Source organism: Procambarus clarkii, chromosome 60 (assembly GCF_040958095.1).
Source record: "Procambarus clarkii isolate CNS0578487 chromosome 60, FALCON_Pclarkii_2.0, whole genome shotgun sequence".
NCBI lineage: Eukaryota > Metazoa > Arthropoda > Malacostraca > Decapoda > Cambaridae > Procambarus > Procambarus clarkii.
Genome location: NC_091209.1, coordinates 18,271,280 through 18,291,979, shown reverse-complemented (window position 1 = coordinate 18,291,979; position 20,700 = coordinate 18,271,280). Strand labels below are relative to the sequence as shown.

Here is a 20,700-nt window from a genome sequence, read left to right as displayed (position 1 = left end):
TCCTAGGCAGCTTGGACCCCGTCCTGGCCTCACCTGATGGGTCCCAGACTCCTGTGTAGCTTATCGAGGTTCACTATGCTGACAACTTCTAAGTGCCCTTTACTAGGTTGCAACCCAGAACAGTTGCTTAACTCTTGGGCACCTATTTCCTTCTAGGTCAACTGAGGAGGGGGTCCAGTGAAATGAAAAGTGCGTAACCATCTATACCCCCACTCGGAGTTCGAACACGGGATCATCGGTTCTGAGTCGAGGACTTCTCTCATCTGCAGACCTCAAGTTTGGGGTGTCTGAATCTCCGCCTGTCCTTCGGCTGTCCGGTCTCATCAAGAAAGACCAAATGCTCGTCAATCAAGCCACCAAACCTCGTGTTTATATATGAAGACCGATTAACACACGAATCCCAACTGAAGACGTTCGAACATTTCTCGTTCAGTGCTTCGCTGACGACCTCTGCTCGAATCCGGCCCGTCCTCCAACAGCCCGTCCTCCAAACGAAGACCCAAAAGTGATTCCATGCGCCCGCCAAACCCCCTGTTTATGAATAAAAAACGGTTTACACACGACTCACAACTGATTTCGTTTGAACACTTCCGGAACAAGTGCATCACTGACGAATTTTGTTCGAATCGCAACTAAGTAAATGCTTCACCCACGTACTACAAATACAAGTAATCGCCAACAGAACCTAAACACCTAACCTAACCTATCCTATGCCTATATATACACAATATGCTAATATATTATAATATTAATTTATACTTGAGAAAATTCCCGTTTTGAATGAACAGCAAGTTAAAATTAATGAATGCGTCTGTGGGGTCGACCGCTGGATGCAATGGACTTGAGTCGAGGATGGGTTGCGAATCGCAACTAAGTAAATGCTTCACCCACGTACTACAAATACAAATAATCTCCAACAGAACGCAAACACTTAACCTAACCTATGTATAACTATACATAGAACGTTAATGAATAACAATATTAATTTATATACGAGAACAAACCTTTATTTTTAACACACAGTAACGTTAAAATTGATGGATACGTCTTCGGGAGACGGCCGTCGTTTTAACCCAATGTGTCCACAGGGACGAGATGCCCTCAAGGGAAGGGATTAGGAACGAATACATAATATATGCTATACTCTACTCTCTATCCGTGGTTAAATTGTCTGGGATAATGACTTGGGCATCTCAGACGATGACTGGGATAACGGTGTTGTGATAACTTTATCCCTGATCTTGAGGTTATCTTGAGATGATTTCGGGGCATTAGTGTCCCTGCGGCCCGGTCCTCGACCAGGCCTCCACCCCCAGGAAGCAGCCCGTGACAGCTGACTAACACCCAGGTACCTATTTACTGCTAGGTAACAGGGGCATTCAGGGTGAAAGACACTTTGCCCATTTGTTTCTGCCTCGTGCGGGAATCGAACCCGCGCCACAGAATTACGAGTCCTGCGCGCTATCCACCAGGCTACGAGGCCCCTGATGGTGTCTATTATAGACAACACTTCTCAGTGTGTAGTGTTTTTCGTTAAACATTTGGCCATAAGCTCTGTGCTATAAAAGAAACCTTCGGGCAGTGGGGTTAATTGCTTATAGTGGAGGAATGGGCAGCCTTAATTGAATGACCAGTTGAATGGCTCTCGGCTACGTCATCAAATGTGTACTGCTTCCTTGATGGAGTTAAACAGACTCGGGTACGTTGTTTAGTACTGTTGAGGCAGCCGTGAGGTCTGTGTCACACCCTCTCGCCCTTCTTGCTCTCAGCTGACATAACCTCGGGGTTAGCACAGTAGCTGATATAACCCCGGGGTTAACACGGCAGCTGACACAACCCCGGGGTTAACACGGCAGCTGATATAACCCCGGGGTTAACACGGCAGCTGACACAACCCCGGGGTTAACACGGCAGCTGACACAACCCCGGGGTTAACACGGCAGCTGACATAACCCCGGGGTTAAACAGCAGCTGACATAACCCCGGGGTTAACAAGACAGCTGACACAACCCCGTGGTTAACACAGCAGCTGACATAACCCCGTGGTTAACACAGCAGCTGACATAACCCCGGGGTTAACACAGCAGCTGACATAACCCCGGGGTTAACAAGACAGCTGACACAACCCCGGGGTTAACACAGCAGCTGACATAACCCCGGGGTTAACACAGCAGCTGACATAACCCCGGGGTTAACAAGACAGCTGACACAACCCCGTGGTTAACACAGCAGCTGACATAACCCCGGGGTTAACACAGCAGCTGACATAACCCCGGGGTTAACAAGACAGCTGACAGAACCCCGGGGTTAACACAGCAGCTGACATAACCCCAGGGTTAACACAGCAGCTGACATAACCCCGGGGTTAACACAGCAGCTGACATAACCCCGGGGTTAACACAGCAGCTGACATAACCCCGGGGTTAACAAGACAGCTGACACAACCCCGGGGTTAACACAGCAGCTGACATAACCCCGGGGTTAACACAGCAGCTGACATAACCCCGGGGTTAACAAGAGCTCTGTTAACATTTTTTTTTTTAATTATCACTACAGGAATCACATCCCAGATTTTAGAATTGACTTCATGAAAATCACGCGAGGCACTGAATCCGATCCGGACTGGCCTATGACACTCCCAGACACCCCGTGTGTCATCCTGGAAAGTTGGGTGAGGCTAACCCCTGGTGTCTGGTATCATACTTTGGACAGAAATTATCTTTTATGGATATAGTCTGTACTCACCTAGGTGTGCTTGCGGGGGTTGAGCTCTGGCTCTTTGGTCCCGCCTCTCAACTGTCAATCTACTGGTGTACAGATTCCTGAGCTTCTCAAGCTCTATCATATGTGCATTTGAAACTGTAGTGCATTTCATTGCCTAATGCACTCCATCTGTTAACTACTCTGACACTAAGAAAGTTCTTTCCTAACGTAACTGTGGCTCATTTGGGTACTCAGTTTCCACCTGTGTCCCTTTGTTCGTGTCCCGCCCGTGTTAAACAGTTTATCTTTATATACCTTGTCAATTCCTCTTGAGAATTTTATAGGTGGTGATCATGTCTCCCTTAACTCTTCTGCCTTCCAGTGTCGCGAGGTTCATTTCCAGTAATGTTTCCTCGTAGCTCATTCCTCTCAGCTCGGGGACGTGCCTGGTGGCATACATCTGAACCTTTTCTAGCTTCGTTTTGTGTTTGACTAGATGTGGACTCGAGGCTGGAGCCCAGGAGCCCGGGTGCGTGTGTACAGAGACCTGAGTGTTGAAGTGAAGGCTAAATGAAACTGAGCACAATGGCATCTCATTGTTCAAATAGCTAGTCCATTGATTACACACACACACACACACACACACACACACACACACACACACACACACACACACACACACACACACACACACACACACACACACACACACACACCCTCACGCAAAGATTGTGAGGGAAGGTGAGCAAGGAGAGAGAGAAGCAGTGTGAGGAACCAGGAAATGAGAGGGACGTCTGTTGTAGTCGCAAAAGGAACTATACAGTTTAAGACTTGTCAATATATGGTATTGATTAAAGGAAAACTTTGTTGATACTAATAGCCCTACTGTTTGTAGTGTAAATATTAGAAAAGTGAGTGAGAAGACCTTCAAGGGGTATATACACACTCGCTCACTCACTCACTCACTCCCATTCCTCTCTGTTTCACACACATTTTCACCCTATTTCCGTCTAACCTCCCCTCCCCCCCCCCTCCAACCAACCCCCACCAACCCCCCTCTCCCATTCGACCCACAGCACCCCCCCCCCCCCCTCCCTCCTTCCCCATAAGGAGGGAGGGGGGGTTTAGCATAAGGGGAGACTATTACTCTATGACATCTATCTGGAGAGTGATATAGACAGCTAGAGAAACAAGTGAAATAATACCGAGACAGGTGACAGGGCCCCCCCTAGTTAAGGGGCCACGGATACAGACACAGGAGACAACGTTAGGGCGTCACATGTACCGGGATGAAGTAGTTACTTGCACCGAAACACAATCACTAAGATAAGATATAGTTCTTTGGATGGTAGCAAATGTTCCAAGACGAGATACAAGTACACATACTGGGACAAATTTCCCAGGACTTGGGGCAAATTTCCCAGGACGTGAGGCAAATTTTCCAGGGCGTGAGGCAAATTTCCCAGGGCGTGAGGCAAATTTCCCAGGACGTGGGGCAAATTTCCCAGGACGTGAGGCAAATTTCCCAGGACGTGGGGCAAATTTCCCAGGACGTGGGACAAATTTCCCAGGACTTGGGCCTAATTTCCCAGGCCGTGGGACAAGTTTCCCAGAACTTGAGGCAAACTTCCCAGAACGTGAGGCAAACTTCCCAGGACTTGGGACAAATTCCGCATGACTTGGGATAGATTTCCCAGAACTGGAAACAAATTCCCCAAGACGGTTGACAGTTACCAGAGATATATGAGGACGGAGTGAGTGGTGAGGCGGACCCCGCGCGTCATAATTCCACCGCCAATATATCCCCCCATGCAGTGCTAAGCTCCGCAGCCATTTATGGGTCATATTTTGTGTGGTATGAATCCGCCGCCGGTCAAGAAAGAACGGACAGATCCGATGTTTATGGGCCGTCATTCTCCTCCTCCTCCTCCTCCGGTCTCCTCTACCCCCTTCCCCCTTCGCATTCTTTCCTTCGATGTCTCCGAGCAGGAAATTTTGGCAAGATATTGCACAGATATAGGCGCCGCCGATGTTGCTGGGACATTGATGCCGTTGACTTTGCAAGCGGGTACAGCGAGCGGGTTTTATAGTTTCTCCTTCACTCTTTCGTTTTCTTTCTCTGTCCTTTCTTGGTGGTTGTGTCAGTGGCAGCCTGGCGCTTGAGTGTGGGGCCTTAGTGTGTCTATGCTGCGACACTTTGTAGGTTGCTGTTGGTATGTGGCACTTTGTTGTATCCGGGAATGAATGAGGGAGTGTGAGGGGGCACTTAGATGAGCGTGAGGTCGCTCTCTCTCTCTCTCTCTCTCTCTCTCTCTCTCTCTCTCTCTCTCTCTCTCTCTCTCTCTCTCTCTCTCTCTCTCTCTCTCTCTGTCTGTCTGTCTGTCTCTCTCTCTCTCTCTCTCTCTCTCTCTCTCTCTCTCTCTCTCTCTCTCTCTCTCTGTCTGTCTGTCTGTCTGTCTCTCTCTCTCTCTCTCTCTCTCTCTCTCTCTCTCTCTCTCTCTCTCTCTCTCTCTCTCTCTCTCTCTCTCTCTCTCTCTCTCTCTCTCTCTCTCTCTCTCTCTCTCTCTCTCTCTCTTTCTCTCTCTCTCTCTCTCTCTCTCTCTCTCTCTCTCTCTCTCTCTTCCTGGACCAGTATATTGTACTAGTAAATGATTCCTGTGTACTCACTTGTACTTCCCCAGTTGTACTTTGTTGTACTAACTCAGTTGTACTAGAATGTGGAAGTACCGCAATATTATGAAGTCTTGTTGAGGAGATGTGTATATAGTCGCGAGGTCAGATCCCTGCTACACTTGGTGTGGTCAGGGTGTGGAGCCACACCACCCACACTCTCCACTCGTCAAGTACAACTCATCACATAACACACAATAGTTACACAAAGGTTCTTAATAATACATGTACTTAGCGTGTACTCGGAAAATGCAATGTTTACACAATATATTACCTCATTATGTGAATTGTTGATTGTGTCTCACCTGTCCCACCTGTCCCGTGTCTCTCCTGTTCCATGTTCCACCTGTCCCGTGTCTCTGCTGTCCCGTGTCCCAGGAGTCCTGTGAGAGAGCGACCCATGCCACATGTACCAGGTAAATACCCAAGCACCCTAATCCATGCGTGAACTAACTGTGTTCTCTTCACCGACAGGTTGGCAGCGGCGGCGGAGGCGCGTGCATCGGCAGGCGTCTCGGGTGAGGGCTTGGGGCGGCTAGGGCGCCCGCCCATCTACGGCGCCATGGGCGGCAAGAAGGGGCCGCCCCCACAGCCGGGGGTTAAGGGGCCCACCTCACTCTTCATCCTCTCCGACGACAACTTCCTCAGGAAGTACACAAGGTTCATCATAGAATGGCCATATCCTTTTATGCTGGCGTGCTGTAGAGATGCTTGGAGGGAAGGGGGGAAGTGTGTAAAATCCTGGTTTGTGTCTCGGAGAGGCTGCAGGATCCACGTACATTCAGTAGAATTTCTTGTGGTAATTCTTATACCGTATGTGTGTACTCACCTAATTGTGCTTGCGGGGGTTGAGCTTTGGCTCTTTGGTCCCGCCTCTCAACTGTCAATCAACTGGAGATCAACTGTGTGTGTGTGTGTGTGTGTGTGTGTGTGTGTGTCCCTCCTTCCCCCCCCCCCCCCCCCCCCCCCCCCCTGGAGTCCAAAGGCACTGGTAGTTGATCTGATATACTAATGAAGATTCATTATATTCTTAGTTATCACTTCCATAATACATAAATACTTGCACACTACAGTGGGAGTCTTTTTCCCTAACCTACGTCATACTGTATGGAAAAATGCTCACGGATTTTTCTCCTAGCTGCTGTTGCTTTCTTTGAATACAATAGATTGACTCCATAATGTTGCAGTGGAGTATGTGGTGGAGTATGTGGCGGAGTATGTGGTGGAGTATGTGGTGGAGTATGTGGTGGAGTATGTGGTGGAGTATGTGGTGGAGTATGTGGCGGAGTATGTGGTGGAGTATGTGGTGGAGTATGTGGCGGAGTATGTGGTGGAGTATGTGGTGGAGTATGTGGCGGAGTATGTGGTGGAGTATGTGGTGGAGTATGTGGCGGAGTATGTGGTGGAGTATGTGGCGGAGTATGTGGTGGAGTATGTGGTGGAGTATGTGGCGGAGTATGTGGTGGAGTATGTGGCGGAGTATGTGGCGGAGTATGTGGTGGAGTATGTGGTGGAGTATGTGGCGGAGTATGTGGTGGAGTATGTGGCGGAGTATGTGGTGGAGTATGTGGCGGAGTATGTGGTGGAGTATGTGGTGGAGTATGTGGTGGAGTTGGAGTGCAACTAATGTGCTGTTTTTGAGCCCCTTGCAAGCTTCCTCCGACGTCATTCCGTGGAAATAACTGTTTACCTTTTGCAATATAACTAATCAGTAAATGATTTTTAGGGGCGGCTCATGAAACGAGTTGATTCACAAGTTTAATAAACCATTGATAGTGCTCTCAAGATTTTTCCCATCCTTGATGTTGCATGAATGGCCAGTAGGCGGAGCTGCATAAAATGTTATCTTTGGTGGGTGTGGACAATGGCATTGTCACACGTGTGTGTGTGTGTGTGTGTGTGTGTGTGTGTGTGTGTGTGTGTGTGTGTGTGTGTGTGTGTGTGTGTGTGTGTGTGTACTCACCTAGTTGTACTCACCTAGTTGTGTTTGCAGGGGTTGAGCTCTGGCTCTTTGGTCCCGCCTCTCAACCGTCAATCAACAGGTATACAGATTCCTGAGCCTATCGGGCTCTGTCATATCTACACTTGAAACTGTGTATGGAGTCAGCCTCCACCACATCACCCCCTAATGCATTCCATTTGTCAACCACTCTGACACTAAAAAAGTTCTTTCTAATATCTCTGTGGCTCATTGTGTGTCATTATCTGTGTGTGTGTGTGTGTGTGTACTCGTCTAGCTGTGCTTGCAGGGTTGAACGTCAGCTCCTGGCCCCGCCTTCTGAACGTTCATAGTTCAATATAATGACTCGGTTCCCAGATTTTGCTCATCAGATTTACAATGCAAGTTGTGCATTAAGTTGACTTCACTTATTAACTACTATTACACTGTAATTCTTCCTGAAATATGTTCGTTATTTGTATCTCTACTCCCCACCTGATTCCCTTCCCAGCTTTAAACAATGTTTCTTTGTTTGCCTAGTGTATCATATATGTCGCTGTCATGTGCTCTCCTATTATTCCTCTCTTCCAGTGTGGTGAGATTTACTTCCAGCAATCTTTCCTCGCAGCTCAGGTCCCTTATGTCCGGAACCAGTCGTGTATATCTTGGCAAATTTTCTAGTATTGCCTCTCGGGTTTTCAGGTAAAGTTTACAATGCGTGACTTTTATACTCAAGTTTGTGTCCCACATATGTTGTATGTTGGGCCCAAGAGAGCTGCTGTGTCCGGATGTGTGAAGGCTTCTCTGATGTCGACCCCTGTGACTGATGTCACAGTCACAGTGACATCAGTCTTGTGTGCTACTAACATTATATTTAGAGACATTTCTCTGATCAGATGTTTATCTTTTTCTGATGTAAGACTCTCTTAGTCATCATATACACTCAGTCTTACTGTTATTTCCACCTGTTCACTGTTGTTGTTGTGGCTCTTCTCTCTTCTGTTCTGTATATATCTTCTCCATTTTTGCTCGCTCTTTCTTATCATTTGTTGCGTCACTGATCGCTGTTATACTTTGAGGTCTTGCTGAGAGTATAAATCTACTCTTTGTTTCTTTGCATTTGTTATATAATCCATTTCCTGCGATGATTTCTTCCCGTGACTCCAAATGGGAATTCTATTACTTTCCGGTAATCCACTTTGCAGTGCCTTAGGCGTCATTCCTCTTCCCACCTTACCCTAGTTTACACTGGTATCAGGCATTCAAGTCTCGGCTGTTGTTGTAGCTGTTATAGATTCGTTACCTGTAACAAAGTTCCAAGTAACACGGGCTATGGTGAGCCCGTAGAAGTCTCGGCTCACAGTGCTATCTTATCCACGGGGCACTGTGCACGCCATGGTGTTGATGTCTGCAACATTTTGTGTCAAGATTAGGTGCAGACGGGCTGCAAGATCTTCATCTACCCACACACATACTTCATCTACTTGGCGTACCCACAATGGGGTAGATTATCAGTATGACCTATAAGTGTCCATAGCAAATATTAAATGTAAAGTCGAATGCCCTAATGCAGGGCTGTTACCTAGCAGTAAAATAGGTACCTGGGTGTTAGTCAGCTGTCACGGGCTGCTTCCTGGGGGTGGAGGCCTGGTCGAGGACCGGGCCGCGGGGACACTAAAAAGCCCCGAAATCATCTCAAGATAACCTCAAGAAGGGTCAGCTACCTCTCCTATTCACAGCCCGTCTTTCCCTATCCTCCCTATGTCTACCTATCCCCCCGCCGTTCCATCAGGTCCTCCCACGCCCCGTCCCTCGCCAGACGCCCTAGCCAGCGTCACGCTGCAGCAGGCTTCACCATGGTAGCTACTCTGCTGGTAAATAGGTCACCAGATTTGGCCTCCCTCTCTCTCCCGAAGCTTGGCTCTTCTGCCCCCATGACCCCCTACGCCTCCCTGCCACGACCCCCACCACCTCACCACGACCCTCCACCCCTCACCACGACCCTCCATCCCTCACCACGACCCTCCACCCCCCACCACGACCCCCCACCCCTCACCACGACCCTCCACCCCTCACCACGACCCTCCATCCCTCACCACGATCCTCCACCCCTCTCCACGACCCCCCACCCCCCACCCCGCAGACACAAACAAGCCCCCTTGAGGTGGATCAGGGCAATAAGTAAAGTATGTGTTCACGACCCTCTGTTATTGATCTTTGGAGCACGGGCGCAGTGGAGGGGGGCACGACCCCCACCCACACCCCCCTCCACTCTCCAGGTCAGGGGGGGGTGACCACGTACATGTGGGGAGGGGGGGGACTGACTACGGTCATGTGGAAGAGTACTTGACTATTGGCCGTGACCAGGGATGTGTGCGTGTGTGCGTGCGTGTGCGTGTGTGTGCGTGCGTGTGTGTGTGCGTGTGCGTGCGTGTGCGTGTGCGTGTGTGTGTGCGTGTGTGTGCGTGTTTGTGCGTGCGTGTGCGTGTGTGTGCGTGTGTGTGCGTGTGTGTGCGTGTGTGATGGTGAAATAGAGGGCTGCTTGTGTCAGCAGTCACATCGGCAAGAATGGCGATATATATCTACCTGTCTGTCTTTAAAAAAAACACGTATTATTCTCATCTAGTTAATGGATGGCAGCTAACGTTGCAGGGAAGGCAGCTAGGGTTGCAGGGAAGGCAGCTAGGGTTGCAGGGAAGGCAGCTAGGGTTGCAGGGAAGGCAGCTAGGGTTGCAGGGAAGGCAGCTAGGGTTGCAGGGAAGGCAGCTAGGGTTGCAGGGAAGGCAGCTAGGGTTGCAGGGAAGGCAGCTAGGGTTGCAGGGAAGGCAGCTAGGGTTGCAGGGAAGGCAGCTAGGGTTGCAGGGAAGGCAGCTAGGGTTGCAGGGAAGGCAGCTAGGGTTGCAGGGAAGGCAGCGAGGGTTGCAGGGAAGGCAGCTAGGGTTGCAGGGAAGGCAGCTAGGGTTGCAGGGAAGGCAGCGAGGGTTGCAGGGAAGGCAGCGAGGGTTGCAGGGAAGGCAGCGAGGGTTGCAGGGAAGGCAGCTAGGGTTGCAGGGAAGGCAGCTAGGGTTGCAGGGAAGGCAGCTAGGGTTGCAGGGAAGGCAGCGAGGGTTGCAGGGAAGGCAGCTAGGGTTGCAGGGAAGGCAGCTAGGGTTGCAGGGAAGGCAGCAGCTAGGGATGCAGGGAAGGCAGCTAGGGTTGCAGGGAAGGCAGCAGCTAGGGATGCAGGGAAGGCAGCAGCTAGGGTTGCAGGGAAGGCAGCAGCTAGGGTTGCAGGGAAGGCAGCTAGGGTTGCAGGGAAGGCAGCAGCTAGGGATGCAGGGAAGGCAGCTAGGGATGCAGGGAAGGCAGCTAGGGTTGCAGGGAAGGCAGCAGCTAGGGATGCAGGGAAGGCAGCTAGGGATGCAGGGAAGGCAGCTAGGGTTGCAGGGAAGGCAGCAGCTAGGGTTGCAGGGAAGGCAGCTAGGGTTGCAGGGAAGGCAGCAGCTAGGGTTGCAGGGAAGGCAGCTAGGGATGCAGGGAAGGCAGCAGCTAGGGATGCAGGGAATGCAGCAGCTAGGGTTGCAGGGAAGGCAGCAGCTAGGGTTGCAGGGAAGGCAGCAGCTAGGGTTGCAGGGAAGGCAGCAGCTAGGGTTGCAGGGAAGGCAGCAGCTAGGGTTGCAGGGAAGGCAGCAGCTAGGGTTGCAGGGAAGGCAGCTAGGGTTGCAGGGAAGGCAGCAGCTAGGGTTGCAGGGAAGGCAGCTAGGGTTGCAGGGAAGGCAGCTAGGGTTGCAGGGAAGGCAGCAGCTAGGGATGCAGGGAAGGCAGCAGCTAGGGTTGCAGGGAAGGCAGCAGCTAGGGTTGCAGGGAAGGCAGCAGCTAGGGTTGCAGGGAAGGCAGCTAGGGTTGCAGGGAAGGCAGCTAGGGTTGCAGGGAAGGCAGCTAGGGTTGCAGGGAAGGCAGCTAGGGTTGCAGGGAAGGCAGCTAGGGTTGCAGGGAAGGCAGCTAGGGATGCAGGGAAGGCAGCTAGGGATGCAGGGAAGGCAGCAGCTAGGGTTGCAGGGAAGGCAGCTAGGGTTGCAGGGAAGGCAGCAGCTAGGGATGCAGGGAAGGCAGCAGCTAGGGTTGCAGGGAAGGCAGCAGCTAGGATTGCAGGGAAGGCAGCTAGGGTTGCAGGGAAGGCAGCAGCTAGGGTTGCAGGGAAGGCAGCAGCTAGGGTTGCAGGGAAGGCAGCAGCTAGGGTTGCAGGGAAGGCAGCTAGGGTTGCAGGGAAGGCAGCAGCTAGGGTTGCAGGGAAGGCAGCTAGGGTTGCAGGGAAGGCAGCTAGGGTTGCAGGGAAGGCAGCAGCTAGGGATGCAGGGAAGGCAGCAGCTAGGGTTGCAGGGAAGGCAGCAGCTAGGGTTGCAGGGAAGGCAGCTAGGGTTGCTGGGAAGGCAGCAGCTAGGGTTGCAGGGAAGGCAGCTAGGGTTGCAGGGAAGGCAGCTAGGGTTGCAGGGAAGGCAGCAGCTAGGGTTGCAGGGAAGGCAGCTAGGGTTGCAGGGAAGGCAGCAGCTAGGGTTGCAGGGAAGGCAGCTAGGGATGCAGGGAAGGCAGCAGCTAGGGATGCAGGGAAGGCAGCAGCTAGGGTTGCAGGGAAGGCAGCTAGGGTTGCAGGGAAGGCAGCAGCTAGGGATGCAGGGAAGGCAGCAGCTAGGGTTGCAGGGAAGGCAGCAGCTAGGGTTGCAGGGAAGGCAGCTAGGGTTGCAGGGAAGGCAGCAGCTAGGGTTGCATGGAAGGCAGCAGCTAGGGTTGCAGGGAAGGCAGCAGCTAGGGTTGCAGGGAAGGCAGCTAGGGTTGCAGGGAAGGCAGCAGCTAGGGTTGCAGGGAAGGCAGCTAGGGATGCAGGGAAGGCAGCAGCTAGGGATGCAGGGAAGGCAGCAGCTAGGGTTGCAGGGAAGGCAGCTAGGGTTGCAGGGAAGGCAGCAGCTAGGGATGCAGGGAAGGCAGCAGCTAGGGTTGCAGGGAAGGCAGCAGCTAGGGTTGCAGGGAAGGCAGCTAGGGTTGCAGGGAAGGCAGCAGCTAGGGTTGCATGGAAGGCAGCAGCTAGGGTTGCAGGGAAGGCAGCAGCTAGGGTTGCAGGGAAGGCAGCTAGGGTTGCAGGGAAGGCAGCAGCTAGGGTTGCAGGGAAGGCAGCTAGGGTTGCAGGGAAGGCAGCAGCTAGGGTTGCAGGGAAGGCAGCAGCTAGGGTTGCAGGGAAGGCAGCTAGGGTTGCAGGGAAGGCAGCAGCTAGGGTTGCAGGGAAGGCAGCAGCTAGGGTTGCAGGGAAGGCAGCTAGGGTTGCAGGGAAGGCAGCAGCTAGGGTTGCAGGGAAGGCAGAGACGAGGCTGTGAACCCTGCCAATAGATACATGCTTCAATATGTCATAAGAGAGGTGATTAGCAAATGACAACGTGTTTACTTGCCGCTCCTGGCCATTGACGTCATCTCTTGCTAACCCCAGACTCGAGTCTGCAACATCCACTATGAATTAATTTGTCCATAAATACATGAAATAAACAAAAAGTCAAAGCGAGGTGGATTATTCTAATACAAGTTCACACGAGGGTCGTTCTAATATTAATACAAGTCCATATCTGCCCTCGAGGAATGCTCTAGTTTGACGTCACGCACTTTGTGACGTGTCTCTGGTTGGTCACGCACTTTGTGACGTGTCTCTGGTTGGTCACGCACTTTGTGACGTGTCTCTGGTTGGTCACGCACCAGCAGGTGTGTGTCAGGGTAAATACTGGTCCAGTACGGTGGTCACACTGGTCTGTGGCCACCCCTCTCACTTGTCATCCTGACCCACCTCACTGGATCCACATTATTTACCAAATTAACAACCCGTCCTCGATTCAAGTCCATTACATCCAGGGGTCGACTCGGCACACCAGCCCGTCCACCAGCCCGTCCTCCAAACAAAGACCCAAAAGTGATTCCATGCACCCGCCAAACCCCCTGTTTATGAATATAAAATACTGTTTACACACGACTCACAACTGATTTTGTTTGAACACTTCCGGAACAAGTGCTTCACTGACGAATTTTGTTCGAATCACAACGCTGTAAATGCTTCACCCACGTACTACAAATACAAATAATCGCCAACAGAACCTAAACACCTAACCTAACCTATGCCTATATATGAACAATATACTAATATATTACAATATTAATTTATATTTGAGAAATGTCCCGTTTTGAGTGAACAACATGAAAAAATTTATGAATGCGTCTGTGGGGTCGACCGCTGGATATAATGGACTTGAGTCGAGGACGGGTTGCACAGATGAATTCATAAATTTTTACATGTTGTTCACTCAAAAAACTTTTCTCCAATATAAATTAATATTATAATATAGTAGCATATTGTGCATATATAGACATAGGATAGGTTAGGTGCTTAGGTTCTGTTGGCGATTATTCGTATTTGTAGTACGTGGGTGAAGCATTTACAGCGTTGTGGTTCGAACAAATTTCGTCAGTGAAGCACTTGTTCCGGAAGTGTTCGAACGTCAGCAGTTGTGAGTCGTGTGTAAACAGTTTTTTATTCATAAACAGGGGGTTTGGCGGGCGCATGGAATCACTTTTGGGTCTTCGTTTGGAGGACGGGCTGGGGGACGGACTGCAAATTAGTTTGCAAATAAAAACTTTGTGTTCGTGCTTTGCTCCGCCATCAATTAGAACCACTAGAGTCACTAAAAGGTTTGTTAAATCCAAACTCAGATAAATCACTGGTCGGAGATGTTTACACCTGGTGATTTATGATGTGTTTTAAACCTGAAACGTTTCCCCCTCATACATATAAACACAAGTCGTCGTAGGATGAGGGAGGGAGAGATTGAAGGCATGAATGGGATGAGTTTCATTGGACCCTTCTTCTTCCCGCCCCCCGCCTCTGACGTCAAGCCCTCCGCTGTGTCCCAACCTCCCTCCATTAAACATTCTCTCTGATTTAATAAACATTTAATTTTACTCTTTCGAAACTCACTTTTGAGATTATATGTTTCCTTTTGGTTACAGAGTAGATGGTGTCATTATTATAAAACATTTATAAATACATTATATTAGATCTTATTAAACGAATTTAAGAGATGAAGCCAGTGGGCTGGGATGCGGACGCGGCAGCTTGGCCGCGCCCGCGTAGACCAAGTAACAATATACGACCTCAATTCCAACTGTGGATTGAAGTTTATCATTAATTTTCCTGTTTGTTTCGGATGACCACATTTATGGGAGCCGCCTTTGTAAGACCGGCCATATTGTATTACAACTCTAAGGAAAGGTTAGGTTTGGTGCTGACTTAACCCATCCTGGGAGGCGGAGACCTCCAGTCTGTGGTTTTTGGAGTGTATCCGCGGTGTTTGGAGTGTATGCGCCGTGTTTGGAGAGTATGCGCCGTGTTTGGAGAGTATGCGCCGTGTTTGGAGTGTATGCGCGGTGTTTGGAGTGTATGCGCCGTGTTTGGAGTGTATGCGCGGTGTTTGGAGAGTATGCGCCGTGTTTGGAGTGTATGCGCGGTGTTTGGAGAGTATGCGCCGTGTTTGGAGTGTATGCGCCGTGTTTGGAGTGTATGCGCGGTGTTAGGAGCGAGTCCGGACACTACTGGAGGCAAGGAAGGGATGGTCGAAGACAGTAAAATAAAACATGGACAAGAGGAGATGAGAACAAAGGAAGTGACTTGTGGAAAGAGAGGAATGAAGACTGGATGTTGAGGTGTGCGAGGGAGAGTACTGGAGGGGGAGTGTGAGGGAGAGTACTGGAGGGGGGAGTGTGAGGGAGAGTACACGGAGGGGGAGTGTGAGGGAGAGTACTCGGAGGGGGAGTGTGAGGGAGAGTACTCGGAGGGGGAGTGTGAGGGAGAGTACACGGAGGGGGAGTGTGAGGGAGAGTACTCGGAGGGGGGAGTGTGAGGGAGAGTACTCGGAGGGGGAGTGTGAGGGAGAGTACTGGAGGGGGAGTGTGAGGGAGAGTACACGGAGGGGGAGTGTGAGGGAGAGTACTGGAGGGGGAGTGTGAGGGAGAGTACTGGAGGGGGAGTGTGAGGGAGAGTACTGGAGGGGGGAGTGTGAGGGAGAGTACACGGAGGGGGAGTGTGAGGGAGAGTACTCGGAGGGGGAGTGTGAGGGAGAGTACTCGGAGGGGGAGTGTGAGGGAGAGTACTCGGAGGGGGAGTGTGAGGGAGACTACTGGAGGGGGGAGTGTGAGGGAGAGTACTCGGAGGGGGAGTGTGAGGGAGACTACTGGAGGGGGGAGTGTGAGGGAGAGTACTCGGAGGGGGAGTGTGAGGGAGAGTACTCGGAGGGGGAGTGTGAGGGAGAGTACTCGGAGGGGGAGTGTGAGGGAGAGTACACGGAGGGGGAGTGTGAGGGAGAGTACACGGAGGGGGGAGTGTGAGGGAGAGTACACGGAGGGGGAGTGTGAGGGAGAGTACACGGAGGGGGAGTGTGAGGGAGAGTACTCGGAGGGGGAGTGTGAGGGAGAGTACTCGGAGGGGGAGTGTGAGGGAGAGTACACGGAGGGGGAGTGTGAGGGAGAGTACACGGAGGGGGAGTGTGAGGGAGAGTACTCGGAGGGGGAGTGTGAGGGAGAGTACACGGAGGGGGAGTGTGAGGGAGAGTACTCGGAGGGGGAGTGTGAGGGAGAGTACACGGAGGGGGAGTGTGAGGGAGAGTACACGGAGGGGGAGTGTGAGGGAGAGTACTCGGAGGGGGAGTGTGAGGGAGAGTACTCGGAGGGGGAGTGTGAGGGAGAGTACACGGAGGGGGAGTGTGAGGGAGAGTACTCGGAGGGGGGAGTGTGAGGGAGAGTACTCGGAGGGGGAGTGTGAGGGAGAGTACTCGGAGGGGGAGTGTGAGGGAGACTACTGGAGGGGGGAGTGTGAGGGAGAGTACTCGGAGGGGGAGTGTGAGGGAGACTACTGGAGGGGGGAGTGTGAGGGAGAGTACTCGGAGGGGGAGTGTGAGGGAGAGTACTCGGAGGGGGAGTGTGAGGGAGAGTACTCGGAGGGGGAGTGTGAGGGAGAGTACACGGAGGGGGAGTGTGAGGGAGAGTACACGGAGGGGGAGTGTGAGGGAGAGTACACGGAGGGGGAGTGTGAGGGAGAGTACACGGAGGGGGAGTGTGAGGGAGAGTACTCGGAGGGGGAGTGTGAGGGAGAGTACTCGGAGGGGGAGTGTGAGGGAGAGTACACGGAGGGGGAGTGTGAGGGAGAGTACACGGAGGGGGAGTGTGAGGGAGAGTACTCGGAGGGGGAGTGTGAGGGAGAGTACACGGAGGGGGAGTGTGAGGGAGAGTACTCGGAGGGGGAGTGTGAGGGAGAGTACACGGAGGGGGAGTGTGAGGGAGAGTACACGGAGGGGGAGTGTGAGGGAGAGTACTCGGAGGGGGAGTGTGAGGGAGACTACTGGAGGGGGGAGTGTGAGGGAGAGTACTCGGAGGGGGAGTGTGAGGGAGAGTACTCGGAGGGGGAGTGTGAGGGAGAGAACTCGGAGGGGGAGTGTGAGGGAGAGTACACGGAGGGGGAGTGTGAGGGAGAGTACACGGAGGGGGAGTGTGAGGGAGAGTACACGGAGGGGGAGTGTGAGGGAGAGTACACGGAGGGGGAGTGTGAGGGAGAGTACTCGGAGGGGGAGTGTGAGGGAGAGTACTCGGAGGGGGAGTGTGAGGGAGAGTACACGGAGGGGGAGTGTGAGGGAGAGTACACGGAGGGGGAGTGTGAGGGAGAGTACTCGGAGGGGGAGTGTGAGGGAGAGTACACGGAGGGGGAGTGTGAGGGAGAGTACTCGGAGGGGGAGTGTGAGGGAGAGTACACGGAGGGGGAGTGTGAGGGAGAGTACACGGAGGGGGAGTGTGAGGGAGAGTACTCGGAGGGGGAGTGTGAGGGAGAGTACACGGAGGGGGAGTGTGAGGGAGAGTACTCGGAGGGGGAGTGTGAGGGAGAGTACTCGGAGGGGGAGTGTGAGGGAGAGTACACGGAGGGGGAGTGTGAGGGAGAGTACTCGGAGGGGGAGTGTGAGGGAGAGTACACGGAGGGGGAGTGTGAGGGAGAGTACTCGGAGGGGGAGTGTGAGGGAGAGTACACGGAGGGGGAGTGTGAGGGAGAGTACACGGAGGGGGAGTGTGAGGGAGAGTACTCGGAGGGGGAGTGTGAGGGAGAGTACACGGAGGGGGAGTGTGAGGGAGAGTACTGGGGGGGGGGAGTGTGAGGGAGAGTACTCGGAGGGGGAGTGTGAGGGAGAGTACACGGAGGGGGAGTGTGAGGGAGAGTACTGGGGGGGGGGGGTGTGAGGGAGAGTACTCGGAGGGGGAGTGTGAGGGAGAGTACACGGAGGGGGAGTGTGAGGGAGACTAATAGTGGTGGTCTTAATATTGGAATTACCATCATTGTACCGTTTGTTATACAATGGACCTGCATTGCATTATACGACCAGTATTGCATTTTCATATACGTGGTTCGTTGCAATGATGATTACGTATTGTGTGGTATGTACTGCATTGCGGGGGGAACTCCACTGCACACTGAGATCCATTATGAATATTCAAGTTTCATTGTTTGCTGGAGACTGTCCTTGTTAATTATATTTCCCCCCATACTATTATTTGTTTCTCTCTCTCTCCCTCGCCTTCTTACCATGTCTGGTGGATTGATTGATTGGATTGTGGAGGATTTCCCCCATTCTAATGTGTTGTGTTGGCTCTTCCCTACTATCCCCCTACTTCCTGTGGTCTGGGATTATGAGCCATCCTCTCTATCCTCTACCAACTCTATTTTCTCTTGTCTAAACACCTGGTGAGAGGTTTCCCCACTCTGAGAGGGGAGCCTCACCCTAACAGTCTTGGTGTAAAGTTCCTTTTCCCCTCATTCTTGACCAGGAGAGAGACAGACCGTCCACACATACTCTTGTTGTCTCCTCTGGTGGAGCTATGTATGCCCTTGAGGGTCACTCGTTGCCCTGGGAATGTGTTCACATTCTTGGCATACTATTCTTTATTAGGCAGAATGTTCTGCAGCAGGTGAACTGCTCTTCAGCTCGAAGAATGTTCGTCACTTGGCGAAATGTTTTATATTTACACAGGGAAAATGAGTGTCTTATGTTTGAATCTTCTTTATCATAGAGAATGTTTCAGACTAGATGGAATGTTGTTTAAGTGTTCAAGCGGTTCCATATCTCTATCTCTCTCTCTCTCTCTCTCTCTCTCTCTCTCTCTCTCTCTCTCTCTCTCTCTCTCTCTCTCTCTCTCTCTCTCTCTCTTTCTCTCTCTCTCTCTCTCTCTCTCTCTCTCTCACACCCAGCCGGTGAAGGTCTACACACCCACACAATGGGGCCGGGATCGGGGTGTTGCCTGGCCTGCATTAACCTCCACATTTAACGCAGTAGTGAGCCGCCGACGACGCACGGACTGAAAAAAATTAAAATCTATTAAAAGGGAACAAAGATGATAATGCGATATGACACGGTCAGCCCGTGTCCTCCTGAGTCCTCCCTACCCGTCCGTGTCCTTAGTGGCGATATTCACACGTCTCTGGCCCCAGATGGGACCTGTGTTACGGGGAATACAACGGCGAGAGGCAATTCTTTCTGAACCAGCCTCTCGGTTATTGGTTAATGGCAGTACGCAGGTTGTGACCGCCAGTGTGTGTGGTGCGTGATCTACATAACCCCAGCCAGCCAGCCTGCAGGTCTAGGGCCAGTAACCACACACCTGTGTTATGACACATGTGCTGATCTTCTGGGGTTGTGTGACAGCTGTTAGTAATGCCTTGAGGAGCACGTCACTCTCTACTGGTTCCTCATTCTCTTAGATATTATATCTAAGAGAATGGAGAATGTCTCCATTCTCTTAGAAAGTAGCACCCAGCGACCCCTGGAGGATGACTGGAGACAGGAAAGTCGATACAAACGACGTATAATTGACGTAGATGACTCTTGAGACAGTTGTTAACGCTCTCTCTCGCGTGTCTCATCAGCCGGCAAACATGGATATGTTTGTCTGTATTTAAAACTTGTGCTTTTGTGGGGAGGGGGGAGTCGGGGGGGGGGGAGGGGGGAGTCCCAGTACTGGCATGCTATCCGCGCTGAACTTTATTGATTACCGCTGTTAAGGTGTGTGCTTCACTGCCCTCCTGCTCCAACACTATCTTTGGTGTTGCCTGAGTCACTATCTTGGTCTGGTGTTGCCTGTGAGTCACTATCTTGGTCTGGTGTTGCCTGTGAGTCACTATCTTGGTCTGGTGTTGCCTGTGAGTCACTATCTTTGGTGTTGCCTGTGAGTCACTATCTTAGTCTGGTGTTGCCTGTGAGTCACTATCTTGGTCTGGTGTTGCCTGTGAGTCACTATCTTGGTCTGGTGTTGCCTGTGAGTCGCTATCTTGGCCTGGTGTGGCCTGTGAGTCACTATCTTGGTCTGGTGTTGCCTGTGAGTCACTATCTTGGTCTGGTGTTGCCTGTGAGTCGCTATCTTGGTCTGGTGTTGCCTGTGAGTCACTATCTTGGTCTGGTGTTGCCTGTGAGTCACTATCTTGGTCTGGTGTTGCCTGTGAGTCACTATCTTGGTCTGGTGTTGCCTGTGAGTCACTATCTTGGTCTGGTGTTGCCTGTGAGTCGCTATCTTGGTCTGGTGTTGCCTGTGAGTCACTATCTTAGTCTGGTGTTGCCTGTGAGTCACTATCTTGGTCTGGTGTTGCCTGTGAGTCACTATCTTGGTCTGGTGTTGTCTGTGAGTCGCTATCTTGGTCTGGTGTTGCCTGTGAGTCACTATCTTGGTCTGGTGTTGCCTGTGAGTCACTATCTTGGTCTGGTGCTGCTTGTGAGTCACTATCTTGGTCTGGTGTTGCCTGAGTCACTATCTTGGTCTGGTGTTGCCTGAGTCACTATCTTAGTCTGGTGTTGCCTGAGTCACTATCTTGGTCTGGTGTTACCTGAGTCACTATCTTGGTCTGGTGTTGCCTGAGTCACTATCTTGGTCTGGTGTTGCCTGAGTCACTATCTTAGTCTGGTGTTGCCTGAGTCACTATCTTAGTCTGGTGTTGCCTGAGTCACTATCTTAGTCTGATGTTGCCTGAGTCACTATCTTAGTCTGGCGTTGCCTGAGTCACCATCTTAGTCTGGCGTTGCCTGAGTCACTATCTTAGTCTGGTGTTGCCTGAGTCAACATCTTAGTCTGGTGTTGCCTGAGTCACTATCTTTGGTGTTGCCTGAGTCACCATCTTAGTCTGGCGTTGCCTGAGTCGCTGGTTCGTGTCACCTCACAGCACCAGTGGATTTTCTCAATATTATTATTATTGCATTGTGTCAAAAACATTGCGAAAAACTCTACGGTCGTAGACTGCCACGTTTCACTATCTCCCTCTTATCACCATCATCATAAGTCATACTTTCATTCTGGTTACA

General features: G+C 51.7%; 1 protein-coding gene across 1 annotated transcript in view; it reads left to right on the top strand.

Moving 5' to 3' along the window:
* cac (calcium voltage-gated channel subunit cacophony) overlaps positions 1 to 20,700 on the top strand; it is a 749,704-nt gene that overhangs the window by 293,446 nt on the left and 435,558 nt on the right. Inside the window, exon 3 of the mRNA XM_069307633.1 lies at positions 5,848 to 6,051. Coding sequence (XP_069163734.1) covers positions 5,848 to 6,051 — 204 coding nt within the window. The remainder of the gene's footprint in view (positions 1 to 5,847; positions 6,052 to 20,700) is intronic.